Source organism: Ascaphus truei, chromosome 1 (assembly GCF_040206685.1).
Source record: "Ascaphus truei isolate aAscTru1 chromosome 1, aAscTru1.hap1, whole genome shotgun sequence".
Taxonomy (NCBI): Eukaryota; Metazoa; Chordata; class Amphibia; order Anura; family Ascaphidae; genus Ascaphus; species Ascaphus truei.
This window is the reverse complement of record NC_134483.1, coordinates 180,445,349-180,460,530: the sequence shown is the minus strand read 5'-3', so window position 1 is coordinate 180,460,530 and position 15,182 is coordinate 180,445,349. Positions and strand designations below refer to the sequence as shown.

General features: G+C 43.8%; 1 protein-coding gene across 1 annotated transcript in view; it reads left to right on the top strand.

Annotated features, from left to right (window-relative positions):
* LOC142494110 (uncharacterized) overlaps positions 1-15,182 on the top strand; it is a 181,527-nt gene that overhangs the window by 30,927 nt on the left and 135,418 nt on the right. Inside the window, exons 4-5 of the mRNA XM_075598852.1 lie at positions 2,699-2,781; positions 3,844-3,960. Of these exons, the coding sequence (XP_075454967.1) occupies positions 2,699-2,781; positions 3,844-3,960 (200 nt within the window). The remainder of the gene's footprint in view (positions 1-2,698; positions 2,782-3,843; positions 3,961-15,182) is intronic.

The following is a 15,182-nucleotide window of genomic DNA, read 5'->3' as shown; positions in this document are numbered from 1 at the left end:
CCCAATAAACATGCTATTATGCCTTAACCCCTTCATTGCCTTAGCGGTTATCCGCTATGGTAATGAAGCAGCATTAATGTATTTTAATAATATTGTGTGGGAGCAGGGGGTCTCCTGAGCTGAACCGCTTTGATTTGTGGCTCAGGGACTCCCTGCTTCCCGAGTTACAGGCCCCGGTTTGGGGCATCGGTTCCAGTGTCGCCGCCATCTTTATATCGTCCAAGACGCGAAGTGGGCTCTATAAAGATGGCGGCGACACTGGCACCCGATGCCCCTTACCAGGGCCTGTAACTCGGGAAGCAGGGGGTCCCTGAGCCAAAAATCAATGTGGTTCAGCTCAGGGGACCCCCTGCTCCCGCACAATATTATTAAAATACATTAAGGTTGCTTAATTACCATAGCGGATAGCCGCTAAGGTAAGGAATGATTGTTTATTTATATGTGTGTTTTACTCATAGTGTAGATGTGCAGAGGGTCTCCGGAGCTGAACTGCATTGGTTTCAGGTCCGGGGACCCCCTGCTTCCCGAGATACAGACCCCTTTAGGGGGTGCCGGTATCCCTCTGCTTTGTTTACATTCCGCGGTCACGTGATCGGGACATTTAAATGCAGAGGGATACTTGTAACTAATAAAGGGGTCTGTATCTCGGGAAGCAGGCGGTCCCCCGAACTGAAACCAATGCGGTTCAGCTCCGGAAACCCCCTGCACATGTACACTATGAGTAAAAGTTGTTTAGAAAGATTTTTATTTTGTCGATGTTTGCGCAGAGAGAGTGGCTGATCTCTCTCTGCTGCAAACACATATCGGCAGGCTATCGGGAGCCAGGCTTTTTTATCACCGGCTCATCGGCGTTTTGCTTTCACAGTGATTCGCCAGGGATTTGGCATGGATTCGGCCCTTACTGAATACTGCGAGGGCAAATCGCCAAAATCATGCCGATAGGGAACACATGGCGATTGCACTTTTTCGGCGCTTACTGCATAGAGCCCTAAGTGTCTAAAGCCTATAGATTCATATTATTCATACTGCAGGAGGATCTTGTCCCAATTGCCCCTCCAGGGACCTATGGTCAGATGGTCATCCCAAAGAACTTTAAGTCATTCATGTCCCCATTGTGTGTATCGTTAGTGTGCCTGGCAATGGGACAATTTTGTTTCTAACAGACCCCACATGCTAAAGGACCCATCTTCGAAGTTGACTGTGGGTTTTGCCCACATATTTCTAGCAGAAGTCACAGGCTGCCATATAAATGATGTGTGTGGTCTGGCAATTAATAAAGTGCTGAATTTGATAATGATTTGTATCATTCACGTTTCTGAAACAATTAGTGGGCCTAATGAAAGGACACGTCTCACACCTGAAAGATCCGTGTGGTTTTCTAGGGACCCTGATCTCTTTTAAGGGATTGGTGAGATGGCTATGAACCAATATGTCTTTGAGGTTGCGGGCCGTCTACTACTCACGAGGATGAATTTGGGTTTCAGAACCTTCTGCCAATCGTCATTATTGTGTTAAATGTACCAGGTTTTTAGGAGAATGGAGATGATTTTCCTCGACTGATTGTTGAATGTACCTATGAATCTGATTACCTTTGACTCCTTAGGTGTGAATGGTTTCGGAAATAGCAAGTCACTACGTGCAGTAAATTTAGCTCATTTGTAGGCTCTCTTCAGTCCTGACTTGGCTTATTACAGAAATCTTGTAGCCATTTCTGAGGTCTGTTCCTCAAATTTGGCATTGGTTGAACAGTTCCAGTGGATCCGCAGGAACTGATCAACCGGTATATTGTCTACGATGTCGCGGGTGGTGGGTTTCAACTCTACGTAGTCTGTCAGCATGTTAGCAAGGCTTTCTTTAATAGTTTTATTGCCACCCAATTCAGGGACCCATGACATTCAATGATAAACCCACAAGGAACAGACTAAAATTAACCTTAAAAAGAAGGTTAACCCCATTGATATACTGCTCAGATACTTTAATTCTTGAATGGCTTTATTGTGACAGGCACATTATTGACACAAAGTAAAAAATAGCAGAATAAATAAAAACGTAATGCTGTGTTTTTTTATAGCATTGAAGAACTGGAACATAATTACAATTACTCAGACACCCTCTGCAAGTAGATGAGCACCCCGGAAAATAATATTCACACAATTTATATTGTTACAGCAAAGTTTGACTACATCAGTGTAGAGGTGTTTGCAATACATCAAGAAATGCATTTAGGCTCCTTTGGCACTGAAGGGGCTAAGCGTTGGCAGTACATCACAAACGACACCAAATTATTCTGGATAAGACTGAGCTTTTCACGTAACTGATAACTTCCTAGATTTTGATCTTGTAGTTCTGACCCAAAATGACCCAAAATGTTTCCATTTCAGTTTCTGTGATTTAGAAAATATGATATCAAGTTCCTTGAAAATAGATTCTATGCTGTGACATCTGCACTATTTTGTAAGAAATCTAAGTTCTTGTTGTTAGGTTAACCTTAATCCAAAACAAAAGAAGCCTAAAATAACATGAATAAAAATAAATTGACATTAACATTAGTTTCCTGTGCAACTCCGTTGCATGCCCATCATCTTTTTATTAGTCATTCTTCTGCATAATTTGTTTTCACCCACTCATGTCTAATTGAAAGAGCGGATATAAAAGGATGGAGAAAGTAACTGTTTATTTTTGGATTTTAATTTTGTAGGTCACAGTGTCTTCAAAGACCAGCTTCTGCAGAAGCCAGAGAGAAGATTCCAGGCGATCAGTGTCAGGGTGACAAGCTTAGAGGTATCTGAGAAAATAACACATTTCTATATTTTCTGCATCTGAAGAATACACAAAAATCCTTCAGTATTGAGTTCCAAATTCTTTCCCAAGTTTAAAAAAAATAAAAATTATGTATAAAAGAGATATCAACGAGAAAATATGCCTATTTTCCTCCTTTTATGGCACGTTTAACTCTATCCCTGAGGTTAGAACAAGTAAAACCAAAATCTTTCCAGTAAAATGACCGTACAGTTGTGCACTTTCCCCTTATTACTATTTTGACTTTAAGTCAGAACTGTGAGTCATTTTCAAAACGTATTAACATGTAAAACCACGCGTGTTGTATTTTAAGCCAAGTATGGGTTCACTGTGGTGACTGATCTATATTTTATATGAGTGACAGTGCATGCTGGGTACATGCTGCAACATTTCAGTGACATTTCTGCAGACAGACTAATGGCCCATCGGATTAACAGCGGGGGTCCCTGGCAGTCCCATTCAAAATGAATGGGACTGCCAGGGACCTCTGCAGTGTCAATCCGAGGGTCATTAGTCTCTGCAGAAATGTCACTGAAACGTTGCAGCATGTACCCAGCATGTACCACGCATGTACCTGGATCTGGTTGGTGATAGCCCCAGATTTTCCAAGGCAAGTTTTAAGGCAAGTTTTAGAATACTCGTCGGCGCACCTGTACTGTATATGGTGTACAGGCAGCTGTTGGTCAGAGCTTCAAACCCTAACCCGCTGCCGCCTGTTTCTTAATGCCGGCACACTGGAGAATATTGTTCCATTCCTCGGCTTACACTCGCACAGTAAAGGGACCGAGAGAAGCTATGATTCACACCAGCAGCATCCCCACTCCTTCTGAACTGGGGAAGGGAGAGGGTGAGCAGGCTGCTGGGGTTGCCAGTAGTTGGGCGCCAGTGAAAACCCAAAGGGCTATGCGCGGCCACTTGTTCCCCAACAATGTCATATACTGTCATTATTACATACAATTAATGTGAGAAATTATCAGCTATAATCAGATCAATGTGAAATAGCCCAACATAGCAGGCATGATTCAAAAAATGCCCTTTTTGTAGATCATACAACCAGCAATAAAAGGACAAACCCTAGTCAAAGACCTAGCAGTGCTTCTATTGCTCCAGCTACTACATATCAAAGTAATGCAGTGGCGTACATGAAGACAGCAAATACATGTGAGTATTACTAGTTTGGAGCAGTTGTTTTGCATTTACAGAGTTAAGAGTGACCATTGAAGTAGGAAGAATATATTTGTATGTATATTTGTATGTTGTATACCTGCAAACATGTATGCAGCACTTCACAAAGTAGGCATTAGCATTCAGAGTGTTATAATACAATACATTCATCAAAGAGAAAGCATATAACGTCAACAGGAATTCCTGCTCCAAACATTTTACAAGCCACAGTAAATTGGTCTTGGTATACTTAAACATAGCAGGAGAAAGTGTGAGTAAATCGAGAACATTGACTTGACAAGAAGGTTGGTGGGTGACGAACAGGAAGCCATGATTCTAGGCTGGGGAAACGCTTCACTTAAGAGGTATTTTCTTTTATCCTTTCTGAATGTGGGGAAAGAAAGCACTTGACATTTACTTTTGATAAAGGACTTTCACAGATATGGTGCACGGAGTTAAAAACTATAAAGATGAAAGGGATGGAAGAGACAAGTGTGAGCAGAAGGCAGAAAGGTGAGTACAGTGAAATCAAAAGCTGAGATATAGAAAAGGGCAGAGTAGGGTAGGCCCTTGAAGGTGAGGAGAACTTTAAAGGTATTGTGAAGTTTAGGCCAAGATTTGCTAAGCTCTGTTAGCCTACTTAACGGGAAGTTAACCTAAGTCAATGCCTGTTAATCATAATACAGTATTCACTAAAGCAAATAGCGGGACCTTAACCATGTTTTACTCCCATAATAAGCATAACGTTATTTGTAACGGCTGTTATTCTAAATTATATGCAAATGAGCGTGCAGTATAGGTTCCTCTATTTGGAGGTATATAAGTCAATGGGCAAGATTCACTATAGGGCATAAAAGGGTGTCAAATGACGTGGCACTGTTTTGGTTGGTAACAGCCGGTAAAGAACGAGCGCTAAGACCATATTCATAAATTAATTTCACACATAATCTTTTCCTAGTACAATACTAATTTGCATGCATTAATGTATTCATAATCCATTAGCACAGTACTGGTAGAGCACCTAAGCATTAAACAGCGTGCTTATACATTAGTCAGTGACATGTTGAGATAAAAATAATGCAACATTGAAACCAATAAAGAGAGAATCAGCTCGTACAAATGCAATCTGCATTGAACAGCGAACCTCGGAGCAGAACAGACCTCACCAGTTGAATATGCAAAAGCAAGCTGAATAAGAAGAAGCAGGGAGGAAGAGATTGATCTGATGATCAACAGTATGGTTGATAATTATTCCAAGCTATTTGGAGAGTTTTATTTTAGAACTCCAATAGCAGATAATTTGATCATGCCATATTGGTTTATCAACAGCATCTTTTGAGAGTACAGAGATATGGTTACATGTTAACATCATAGTAAATGTTAAGTGGGTTTTGTGATACGGCTGCCCAGCCCAGAAGGCAATATAAAGAAGCCATGGCCCTTGCTAAACAAAATAAGGCTGCATTGCCTCAGGTTGCTGCAGGCCTGCATCACCATGCATCCCAGATGACAGCAGCCAATAATAAACTTGATGGCTTGATTCAACGAGACACTGAGGTTCTATGACTACCATCTAGAACATGACCACCATCTGATTCTTTGCAGCAAGTGAGCAGTCGCTAGAATCTATGGTGCCATTCTCAGTGGAGTTAACACAAGAAGCACCACATTCGCCATCTAAGATGTGAGAAAAGTGGGCCGTTCACTTCTGCTTCTAAAAGATACATACGTAAATAATTTCCAAGACCTGTTGTTAATGTTTTTTCTGTGATATTCCCTACTTTTGTTTAAAAAAAAGAAGAATCAGGGGAGCGTCAATACCTGGAAGAAAATAAATAAAACTACCATAGTGCATAACGTATTAAATAAACACATAAAATGGCAGAGCTCCTAAAGGAACATATATGCTAGATGATGAAAAAATGTCCATCCATAGATTGCAATCAGGATCAAAAGTAGGAGGTTTGGTAGACCCAGAAGAGAGACACAGAGCCAAAAAATGAAAAATGCCAAAACATTTATCCGACAATGATAAAATTGGAGGCTTACAAGATACCAGATGGTTTACAGCATTGGTGTAGGGTAACGATGTTAAACCGAGTCGCGTTCTCGGGAACTCTGCACACCGCTTTTGTTTAGTATTGATAATAAAAAAATTGTCACAGGCGTTTGAGGTACAGTAACACTTGTAGCAATACGGTATTTATTAAGAAGCAACTTGATTTCTTATATATGTGTAGCCCTCTTTCCTCCACCCTAAGTGAGATTGAGGTGGGTAGGTGTATCTGACTACGTATCAGTGTGGTGCTGTACCTGTTTGGCAACCAGGAGGGCTGAGCTTCCGCCACGGGGAACCTGGGGTATATACTTACACTCGGTGCAGCGCCTCCAATGATGAGGGATCCCAATGTGGTGGGAGTGTGCCCTCACCAGAACAACCATACAGTAAATACACACAATGTGAATAAACAGTATTTACTGAGCATGAACGATAACTTCAATGAAACTCTCCTTGCATAACATCAATACATCACATGAATAACATTTCATCACCCTGAATGCATACCATCCCCTCACCCACATGTCCATCATCACAACACCCTCAGTTCCTTTGATAATAATGTGAGTGTCCACAACCATAAAGAGAGTGTGAGTGTGAGGGATAGCGCTTCCCTGTGTTGGGGCCCGGTGGTGCACTTATTCTACTACCTCCCTGATCACTGCTCCTGATCAGGATAATCCTTGGACTCAGCAACACTGCACAGTGATCCCACGCCGCACTGCGCTGCTCTCTGCAGGAATGGATACTTTTTCTGCACTCAGGCTGCACGGCATTCAGGCACTATCCTGCAGCATGTCTCTTCCTCTTTCTCTGAGTATGTGAAGGAGTCCCTGTCTTAAGGCAGTCCCTATCACATACAGTATTCCTCTAGTGTCTCAGGGGACTAACTGGGCCCTGGGGTATACCTCTACCCTAGCCCCTGCATGCAGAAGATCTCTTACTGTAGCTTCTGTCTGATCCCAGACTCTGGCAGCTCACCACGTACAACTGGCACGGGTGATATTACACACACTGTATAACTTAGAAAGCAACCAACCCCTTCTCCCTATGAGGGGCGTTTCCCTGACACAGCCAAAGCAACTACTCTAGCTGCACTGCACATAACACTGTCTCTTCTTGTCAGAGCACACAGCACTGCAGCTGTGTCACTGACTAGACACACTCACCTAAGGGCAGGGTCCCTACCTAAGGGGTCTTCCCTATGACTTACCCACTAACCTAGTGGGGAGTGGAACCTACCTGGGGCCTGGGGGATAACCTGGCCTAGTGTAAGAGCTACTTGCTCCTTACACACTTCCTCCCCCTTCCTGCTCCCAGCTCCAACTGACTAGCGTGGTCTCTGCAACATTGTATCCTTCTCCAACAGGAGAAGCTGCAAACTCTATTTGCTGGCTGGCTGCACATGATGTGGGTGAAAGGGCAGTCCCCAGAGGCTGCTGGGAATTGTAGTCCACTCAGGACCTCTTTAACATTAGGGCCGCGTGCGCTATGTCTGCCGCGCCTGTGCAACCCTGTAATGGCCGCCACTGCTCTATTCTGCGCCTGCGTGACCTTGGGGAGTCCCTGCACTACAGAGCGCCATCTCTGCCCCTTCGCGCTCACTATATTGGCCGTCACGTCTGCGCATGCGCGAGCCTCCGCGCCCGTGCGGACATAACAAAGATGGCGGCGCCGTGCCTCTGACGCCACCGGGAGGACTCTTTGGGGACCTGGCTACATATGTAACAGGTGTTACCCCACCCTTGGGGAAATTTTGTTGTGCTGCTCACCTGCTAGGCTTACACGAGTGTCCACCGGTGTTAGTTGAGGACGAAGAGGACAGGCTTTAGGGTTCTTCTCAATTCTTCAGTTGGTGCAGCGCCTCCATCTCCAGCAGGCCCCAGCAGAACTGGATGCAGTCCCTGCAGGAAAGCCCTCTTGTACTCCCCCTGATAAACTGCAGTCTCAGGCAGGAGTATTAAACAGGAACAGTTCTTTATTCTTCATAGTACAGCATACCAATATGTACACTACTTACCCTCATACTGGTCCCTGGAATCAATCCAAGGAGCTTGAGGCCCCAAAGGTCTATCCTTAGCTCCTATATCCCCTGGTGGAATATGGGGTAGCTGTTCCCACTCCCCTGAGGGAGTGGATCTCTTCCTAAATTTGGATCTGCAGTCCCTTTTGTACCAAGGGGGAGGGTCCTAGGTCTGAGCCCCTGATAGAGTAGCACACATGCCTTAGGCCCAACCCCCCCCTCCTGTCATTCAAGGGAGTTGTTTACTGCTGCAGCAGAAAGGCATCGATTTAACCCTAACACTGCCTTCGCTGGTACCAGGGTTTATGTGTTAGGTAGGGCAGATTAGTAGCCAGGAGGATACCTGGCTACACACTCCCCATGGTGCAATCTCACGGACCCTGCTGAGAACCCAATTTATAGACCATCCCTAAATTGGATAACCGGGGACAATGCATAACAGTTTTACCCAATGAAGTATGTCTGGATCCCTCCCAAAACATAGAGAATCCATACCCCCTTCAATAATAATGTTTTGGGTCAGGTTTCTTAACTAACCTGCCCTCTCCGTTGGGAACAGTAATGGAGTACACCCCCTTTGGACCCCGCTCTGGGATATATTCCACCCAGTCCATATAGATGTTTCTCCCTTCCCTCTATACTCGCATGAGATAACATATTGTCCTTTGTTGTAATACCTAGAGATACTACACCTGGAGGCTAGGTATTCTGGGACATCTTCCTGCAACCACTACTCTCGGATGGCCTCTATTTTCCTCATTATGGGCTCAGGAACATAGGGGTAATCATACCCATGGGACTGACAGTACCTCTGAACTATTAATCAGTCAGCCAGGCTTAGTTTGGTTGATTTACGGCCACAGGCCTGGCCCGGTAGCACCAAGAATAGTGGTTCGTGAGAGGGGTGTTCTTGATAGGTTATCGTTAAACCAGTTGGTTTTATAAACCCTAGTTTAATTTCCCTATCTCTTCATCTGAGAGCCTCTGCCATCACTTCTGCAGAGAACTCTCCCTCCTCCCACCAATGATCCACAGTGTCCCCGCTAAACAGCAAGTACCGTGTCCGGTTCATATGATGGACATGCCCTTGAAACATGGGGTCCCACCACGGCAATACCTTCCCCACATTTGCATTACACACAGGCACATCAGACTCAGAAGCCGGTGTTCCCGATCTTTTTGACCCTTCTGGAGAAAGCCAGGTACTCAGCCATCCCTCCCCCAGCAGGATCACCATCAAACCCAGCCCAGTTTCTCCAATCCAGGGAAGATTTTGTTACCCTTTGATTGTCTTGGGCAATGTCTGTGGAGACCTTAGGCATATCAGTGTGTTCAGAGGTGCCAAGCACATTAGGCCTACCACGGCCTGTTACGGCCAGCACTTTATGCTGGTCAGGGTCCGATGGGGCCTTACGTCCTTGACCCTTGGCTCGGTTACGGTGCCGCTGCATGAATATGTCAGCTGGGGCCTTACTCACCAGAGCGGGTGTATCAAGGTCCTCCTCTGCCCCTGCGGTCGCCTCCGTGATGACAACATCCAGTTGCACCGGAAGGGTGTTGACATCTGCAGTGCTGTTCCGTACCTCTCCGATAGATCCCTCCGCTGGAACCTGGGAAAGAAGCGCAGCTTCACCACTCCGCTGTTCCTTGGCATCTGCATGGTTCTCCTGGCTAGGAGCAGGCACAAAATACGCCGCCTGTCGAGGAACCGCCAAGGCCTTGGCGCTCCTCCGCTCAGGGTGCACCGTTGCCGTCGATGATGTCACCTTTATGGGCCTCGGCTCTCGTTCTCTCGTGGGGGTTAGCGTCTCCATGGCATCAGCACTTGAGTGACACTCCGGCCGGAGCATCACAATGGCATGTCCCCTTCACTATTGTCTGATGTAGCGTTGGATATGCCCCCTGGGGAAGAGGACTGGGACACCTCGCTTTCGCTGGCGATAGCTTGCAGGCTGCGGTCCCGCACCTACACCACCAGCAGAAGTGCCTCAGCCTCCTCCTAGGCTCCCATATGGGGTAGCTGTTCCCACTCCCCTGAGGGAGGAAATCTCTTCCTAAATATGGATCTGCAGTCCCTTTTGTACCCAGGGGGAGGGTCTTAGGTCTGAGCCCCTGATAGGGCAGCACACAGGCCTTAGGCTCACCCCCTCCCTGTCACACCAGAGAGTTGTTTACTGCTGCATCAGAAAGGGCATAGATTTAACCCTAACACTGCCTGCGCTGGTACCAGTGCTTATGTGTTAGGTAGGGCAGATTAGTAGCCAAGAGGATACATGGCTACATATATTATTTTAAAACATACACAAACACACATACTCACATGCAAACATTTCATTAATGAGGCGATTGTCCTCTGGGTGACTCACTCAGTAGCCGGAATTTGCTTGGGCAGACACAAGCCATTGGTACATAGTAACGCTTTCCCCGCTTTTTTGAAACTGTATTCTGTGAGATACCCTATGACTGAGGAATATCCACTCTGTCAACTAGAAACTATATGCGTGAAATCATTCTGTATTTCAATGTGTTTTATTGCGCCAACAAAATAAGGACAGACTCCATTCTTAGCATCCAATAATGGATTGTGCCAAAATCTGTACACTTATGCTAAATACTGTACCTAGATTTATTCTTCCAACAGAAGATTCTAAGATGTTAAAAGATTTGTGTATATTAGGAGTCTGTTTCATATCCGGGCAATATATATGATAATGCATGCCCTAAGATCCAATGGTAAACTTTACTATACGCAACTTCTAATCTTGCAGAGATAAACACCGCCGTCGGGTGTTCAATTATCTATGATTAGGTAGCCTTTTCCTTACAGTGATTATCTTGTTATGTCACTTTCTTTAACCTTAGTTAATTGTTTGTCCACTATATGTACCACTTATTTTACTTTTATTCTACATTAAAGATTTGATTTTAATTATTAAAATTCATCACCACTTACATAGGGTCTAATGAGTGCTCAACTATGCCGGGTTCTTTTCCTTAGTTCATATACATATTCATATGTAGCATCAAATGAAAACCCAATGCAATAAGACGGTCACCATATCTTTCCTCCTCAAAGTGACTCTGGCCTGAAGAGTTCCGTAAAATATGGGCATCATGGCAAGAGCCTGAGAAGATGGCCCTCATATTCTGCATGTGAATTGTTGCATCACAGAACAACTGCACGTTGAGGGAATGATAGAGTTTTATATTATGAAAACCCTGCTCCCTCTAACTAGGTGTGCAATCTATTAAACCTATCAAATTGGGGAAGCCAGCAATTACATAATCTTTTGAGCTCCTGACATGCTGTATTGTCTTTCATTGGCTGCAGGAAATAGTGAAGACATTGCAGGAATATTAGTTGCTAAATTTCACCTGCTACAGGTGCTGTTCTTCTAAGACATCCAGAAGCCAGATAATGTAAAGAGCATGGTTTTTCACAAGTCCAGGAGGGCATTACTCTTGCTTGTTAAAGGGTCCAAATCGGCGTTCAGCTGGTAACCGTGCTCAATCTAGATCTGTTGTGTCCTAAAAAAACTGTAGACATTATGACCTTCCTCCTCCTTCCTCTCTCCACATCCTCTCCTCTTCCTTGTGCCATCTCTTTCTCTCTCTTTCACTCTCTCTTTTGCACTCTGTACTGTACTACATCCCTTCACCTTACCTCAACTGCAGGATGATGTCCCCAGTTAATTGGTAATGAACGTCTCCGGAGGGAGTCACACTCTGTGGCTGCTTTCCTTCACTACAAATGTGCAGTAGTCTGTCCTGCTTTAAGTCTGCTTTTTTTCTTGCCAAACAGAACTACAGTACTTCAACTCTCTTATAAACAGGCATAAATCCAACCCACGTCATCTCTTCTCTGTCTTTGACACTCTTTTTCTACCTCCCACCACAGTATGCTCCAGTTTTACCATTTCACCCTAAGACTTTGATAAAGGACTGTATAGTCCGAAATGCGTTGGTGTATTGTTTGCCATTATGATCCATTAAAATAGCTTTATTTTGTATCTTGGGAACGCACCCTTGTTGTTTTTTCCTGGCTTACTAGCACTGGATGTAGTACTCCGTTTTTTCTCCCTTTTCTTGTTCATTGACTTCTGCAGACAGATGCACACTATTACCCCTGGACCATTGGATACAGTGGACTCCCCATTACCTGAGGATACCTATCCCATATGAGTTTATTCCTTTGTTCCACACTTCATAACTTAGATGTTTGGACAACCATTGATTACTGTCCCCCTACAATTGGATGTTTCAATAGCACTGGTCACCGGCAGGTGGTTAACACATTATCCTTACTACATTGCAATTTGGGATCTTAACACACCAGTTATACATCTTCTGGGAACAGTCATTTTCCAGCTCCACTATTGTTTATTGGAGGGGTTATTCACATAAGACTTCGCCATCTAGTTACTTATCAGTGCTGCTTTTCGTTTTGGAGCACCATACAACATTGGTTCTACCTTCTGACTATCACCCTGTCACCCTCTGGCCTTTTGCCTATAAACTTCTTGAACAAATGATTTATTTACATACTGTATACTTCCCTTTCTCAACTTGACCCTCTCCAATCAGGCTTCAGCACAGCATACTCAACAGACACCATGCTCACAAAGGTAGTGCATGACCTTCATATTGTCAAAACTCAAGGAAATTACTCCATTCTGATTCTTCTTAACCTCTCCTCAGCTTGCAATACTGTTGACCACATTCTACTCCTGTGTCTCTTATGCCAACTCTTCCTCAACCTCTATGGAATTCTGAGCAGGTGTACCTCAAGGTTCGGTTTTACTTTTCACTCTATAGACACTATCACTGGTTGACCACATTGTCTCATTTGTATTCTCCTATTATCTTTATACTGATGCCACTACTATATTTATCTACACCAGTCCTTACAGCTGCAGTACAGTAAAAAATTACATAGTGCCTATAGGCAATCTCGGCCTGGATGGTTCATTGTCTCCTCAAACTTAACATGGCTAAGACAGAGCTCTTCAATTCTCTCCCAAAGCAGACCCCATTGTTCTCTTGTCCATTACAGTTAATAACACTACCATACACCCAGTCTTGCAAGCACGCTACTCTGGAGATTACATTTCACTCCTTCCTTTACCATGCACAAACATTGTTACTAAATCTTGCCATTTCTCCCTTTGCCACATTGCTATGATACGCCCCTTCCTATGTTCCACTAACACGAAAACACTAATGCATGCCCTTGTTCTCTCTGTAACATTCTTTCATCTGGCCTCCATGCCTCACACCTCTCTCCTTTACAATTGATTAAAAATTCTGCTGCTCGAATCATCTCCTTCTCTTCTAGATGTGTACCTACTTTTGACTTCCTTAACTCTCTCTGCTGGCTGCCCATTAAATTCCGTAGAAACTAAAAAAAATATTTTCCTTTTTTTTAAGGCTCTACACTCCTCTGCTCCTACATATATCTCAACTCTGATCTCGTCTTTTATGCTCATCCCAAGGTTGTCTCATCTTAGCACCTTTAACTTCTACAGGCCTCTCCCGTCTTAACCCTTTTTCACTAATATTTCCTCATCTATGGAGCTTGTCCACTCAATATTCATCAAGCACCTTCAATTTCCACATTCAAACCCCGGCTGAAAATTCACCTTCTTAAAAGGAGCAGTTCAGTACATTTTGTACATTTTCTATGCGTCAACCAATGTATGTCTAAAGATGCATAAATAAACACATACTGTAAGGTGGCCAGAGTCTGGATAAAGCACGCCCCTTGGCCCCTTGACATCACACCCAGTGACACTCACGAGCAGGACGGCGGTTTTGTAAACTTGTTGCCAGTCGGAGATACGGTTGTATCATTGCTCATTACTTTCTTTTGGCTATCTTGGAGTATAATTGGCTGTATTTCTACCAAACTTATACATTCTGTGCATATATTAGCCTACGAATACACTACCTTTCGTGCTTTATCCAGACACTGGACACCTTATGTGTTTATTTATGGGTCTTTAGACATATATTGGTTGTATCTACCTCTATGTACCATCCTACTGTGTCAGCTTGCATTTACAGACATCCTGTTTGAAAGATACAAGTGTTGCTAAACTAGCCTTCTCCCTACTATATACTCTCATAGACAGGCACATGTGGCTACATTGTCCAGTGTTTACATTTCTAGCCTATCTCTCTATTCTAGCCAGCTAACAATTTTCTCCGTCTGAATACAAACATTGATATTTGGCTATCAGCCTGCGGTTTAGGTATATTTCAAATTGCCTGACGGCACACATATTAACCTACCGCTTAGCCGTTCTGATCTGGAGATTTTATTCTTTGTTTGTTTTCACTGTATAACATACAGTGTATATTATATGCTCACGTTTTTCGACGTTTTTATCTAGTATTAAAACTTTATTATGTTTGCTTTTTAACTGTATATGGTATTCATTGTTGTTTTTGCCCTGTACGTCATTTATGGAATATAAACCATGCTCAACCTATTTTGGAGATATTCGGATCCTATTATTCCCACTATCCCTCTATTTTTGACTTGAGTGCATCAAATAGGGACTGCGGTTACCTTTGGTTACTCTCTATGTGTATGTATGTTTAATTATCCTTTTGCACCTAACCATTTTATTATTACTGTAGTATGGTATGAGCGGTGTGCCACTATGTAGCAGTTTCATTTAAAGATGGTGTAAGGCGGCGATGTGACCTGTGACAATGGTGGTAGGTGCTCCTTTTTGGTTGGTGCCCCGGTCAAGTACCCGGCCGGACAACCCCATTATCCGGTCCTGACTGCACCACTATTTACAAATCTTTTTCCCAACAACTTCTACACCCCTCAATAATAAGCACCCCAACAAATCCTCTTGTTACCTCCTCTCTCTCCTTCCTCATTTTTGATTCTGGGGATATATCTCTGAATCCTGGACCCAGCCATTTACACACCTGCTCTTACCCACGACTCCTGCCTCCTCCCTCCCTGCTAATGGTGTTAACCCATTTAATTTAATACCAACCAACCTTAAAATTCACCTCTTAAATTTAGCATTTCAATAGTCCAGATTCATGGCTACTATCCCACACTCAAAGTCTCTCCTACTAACCATTGTGGCCAAGCACTGCCATCTTCTGCACTTA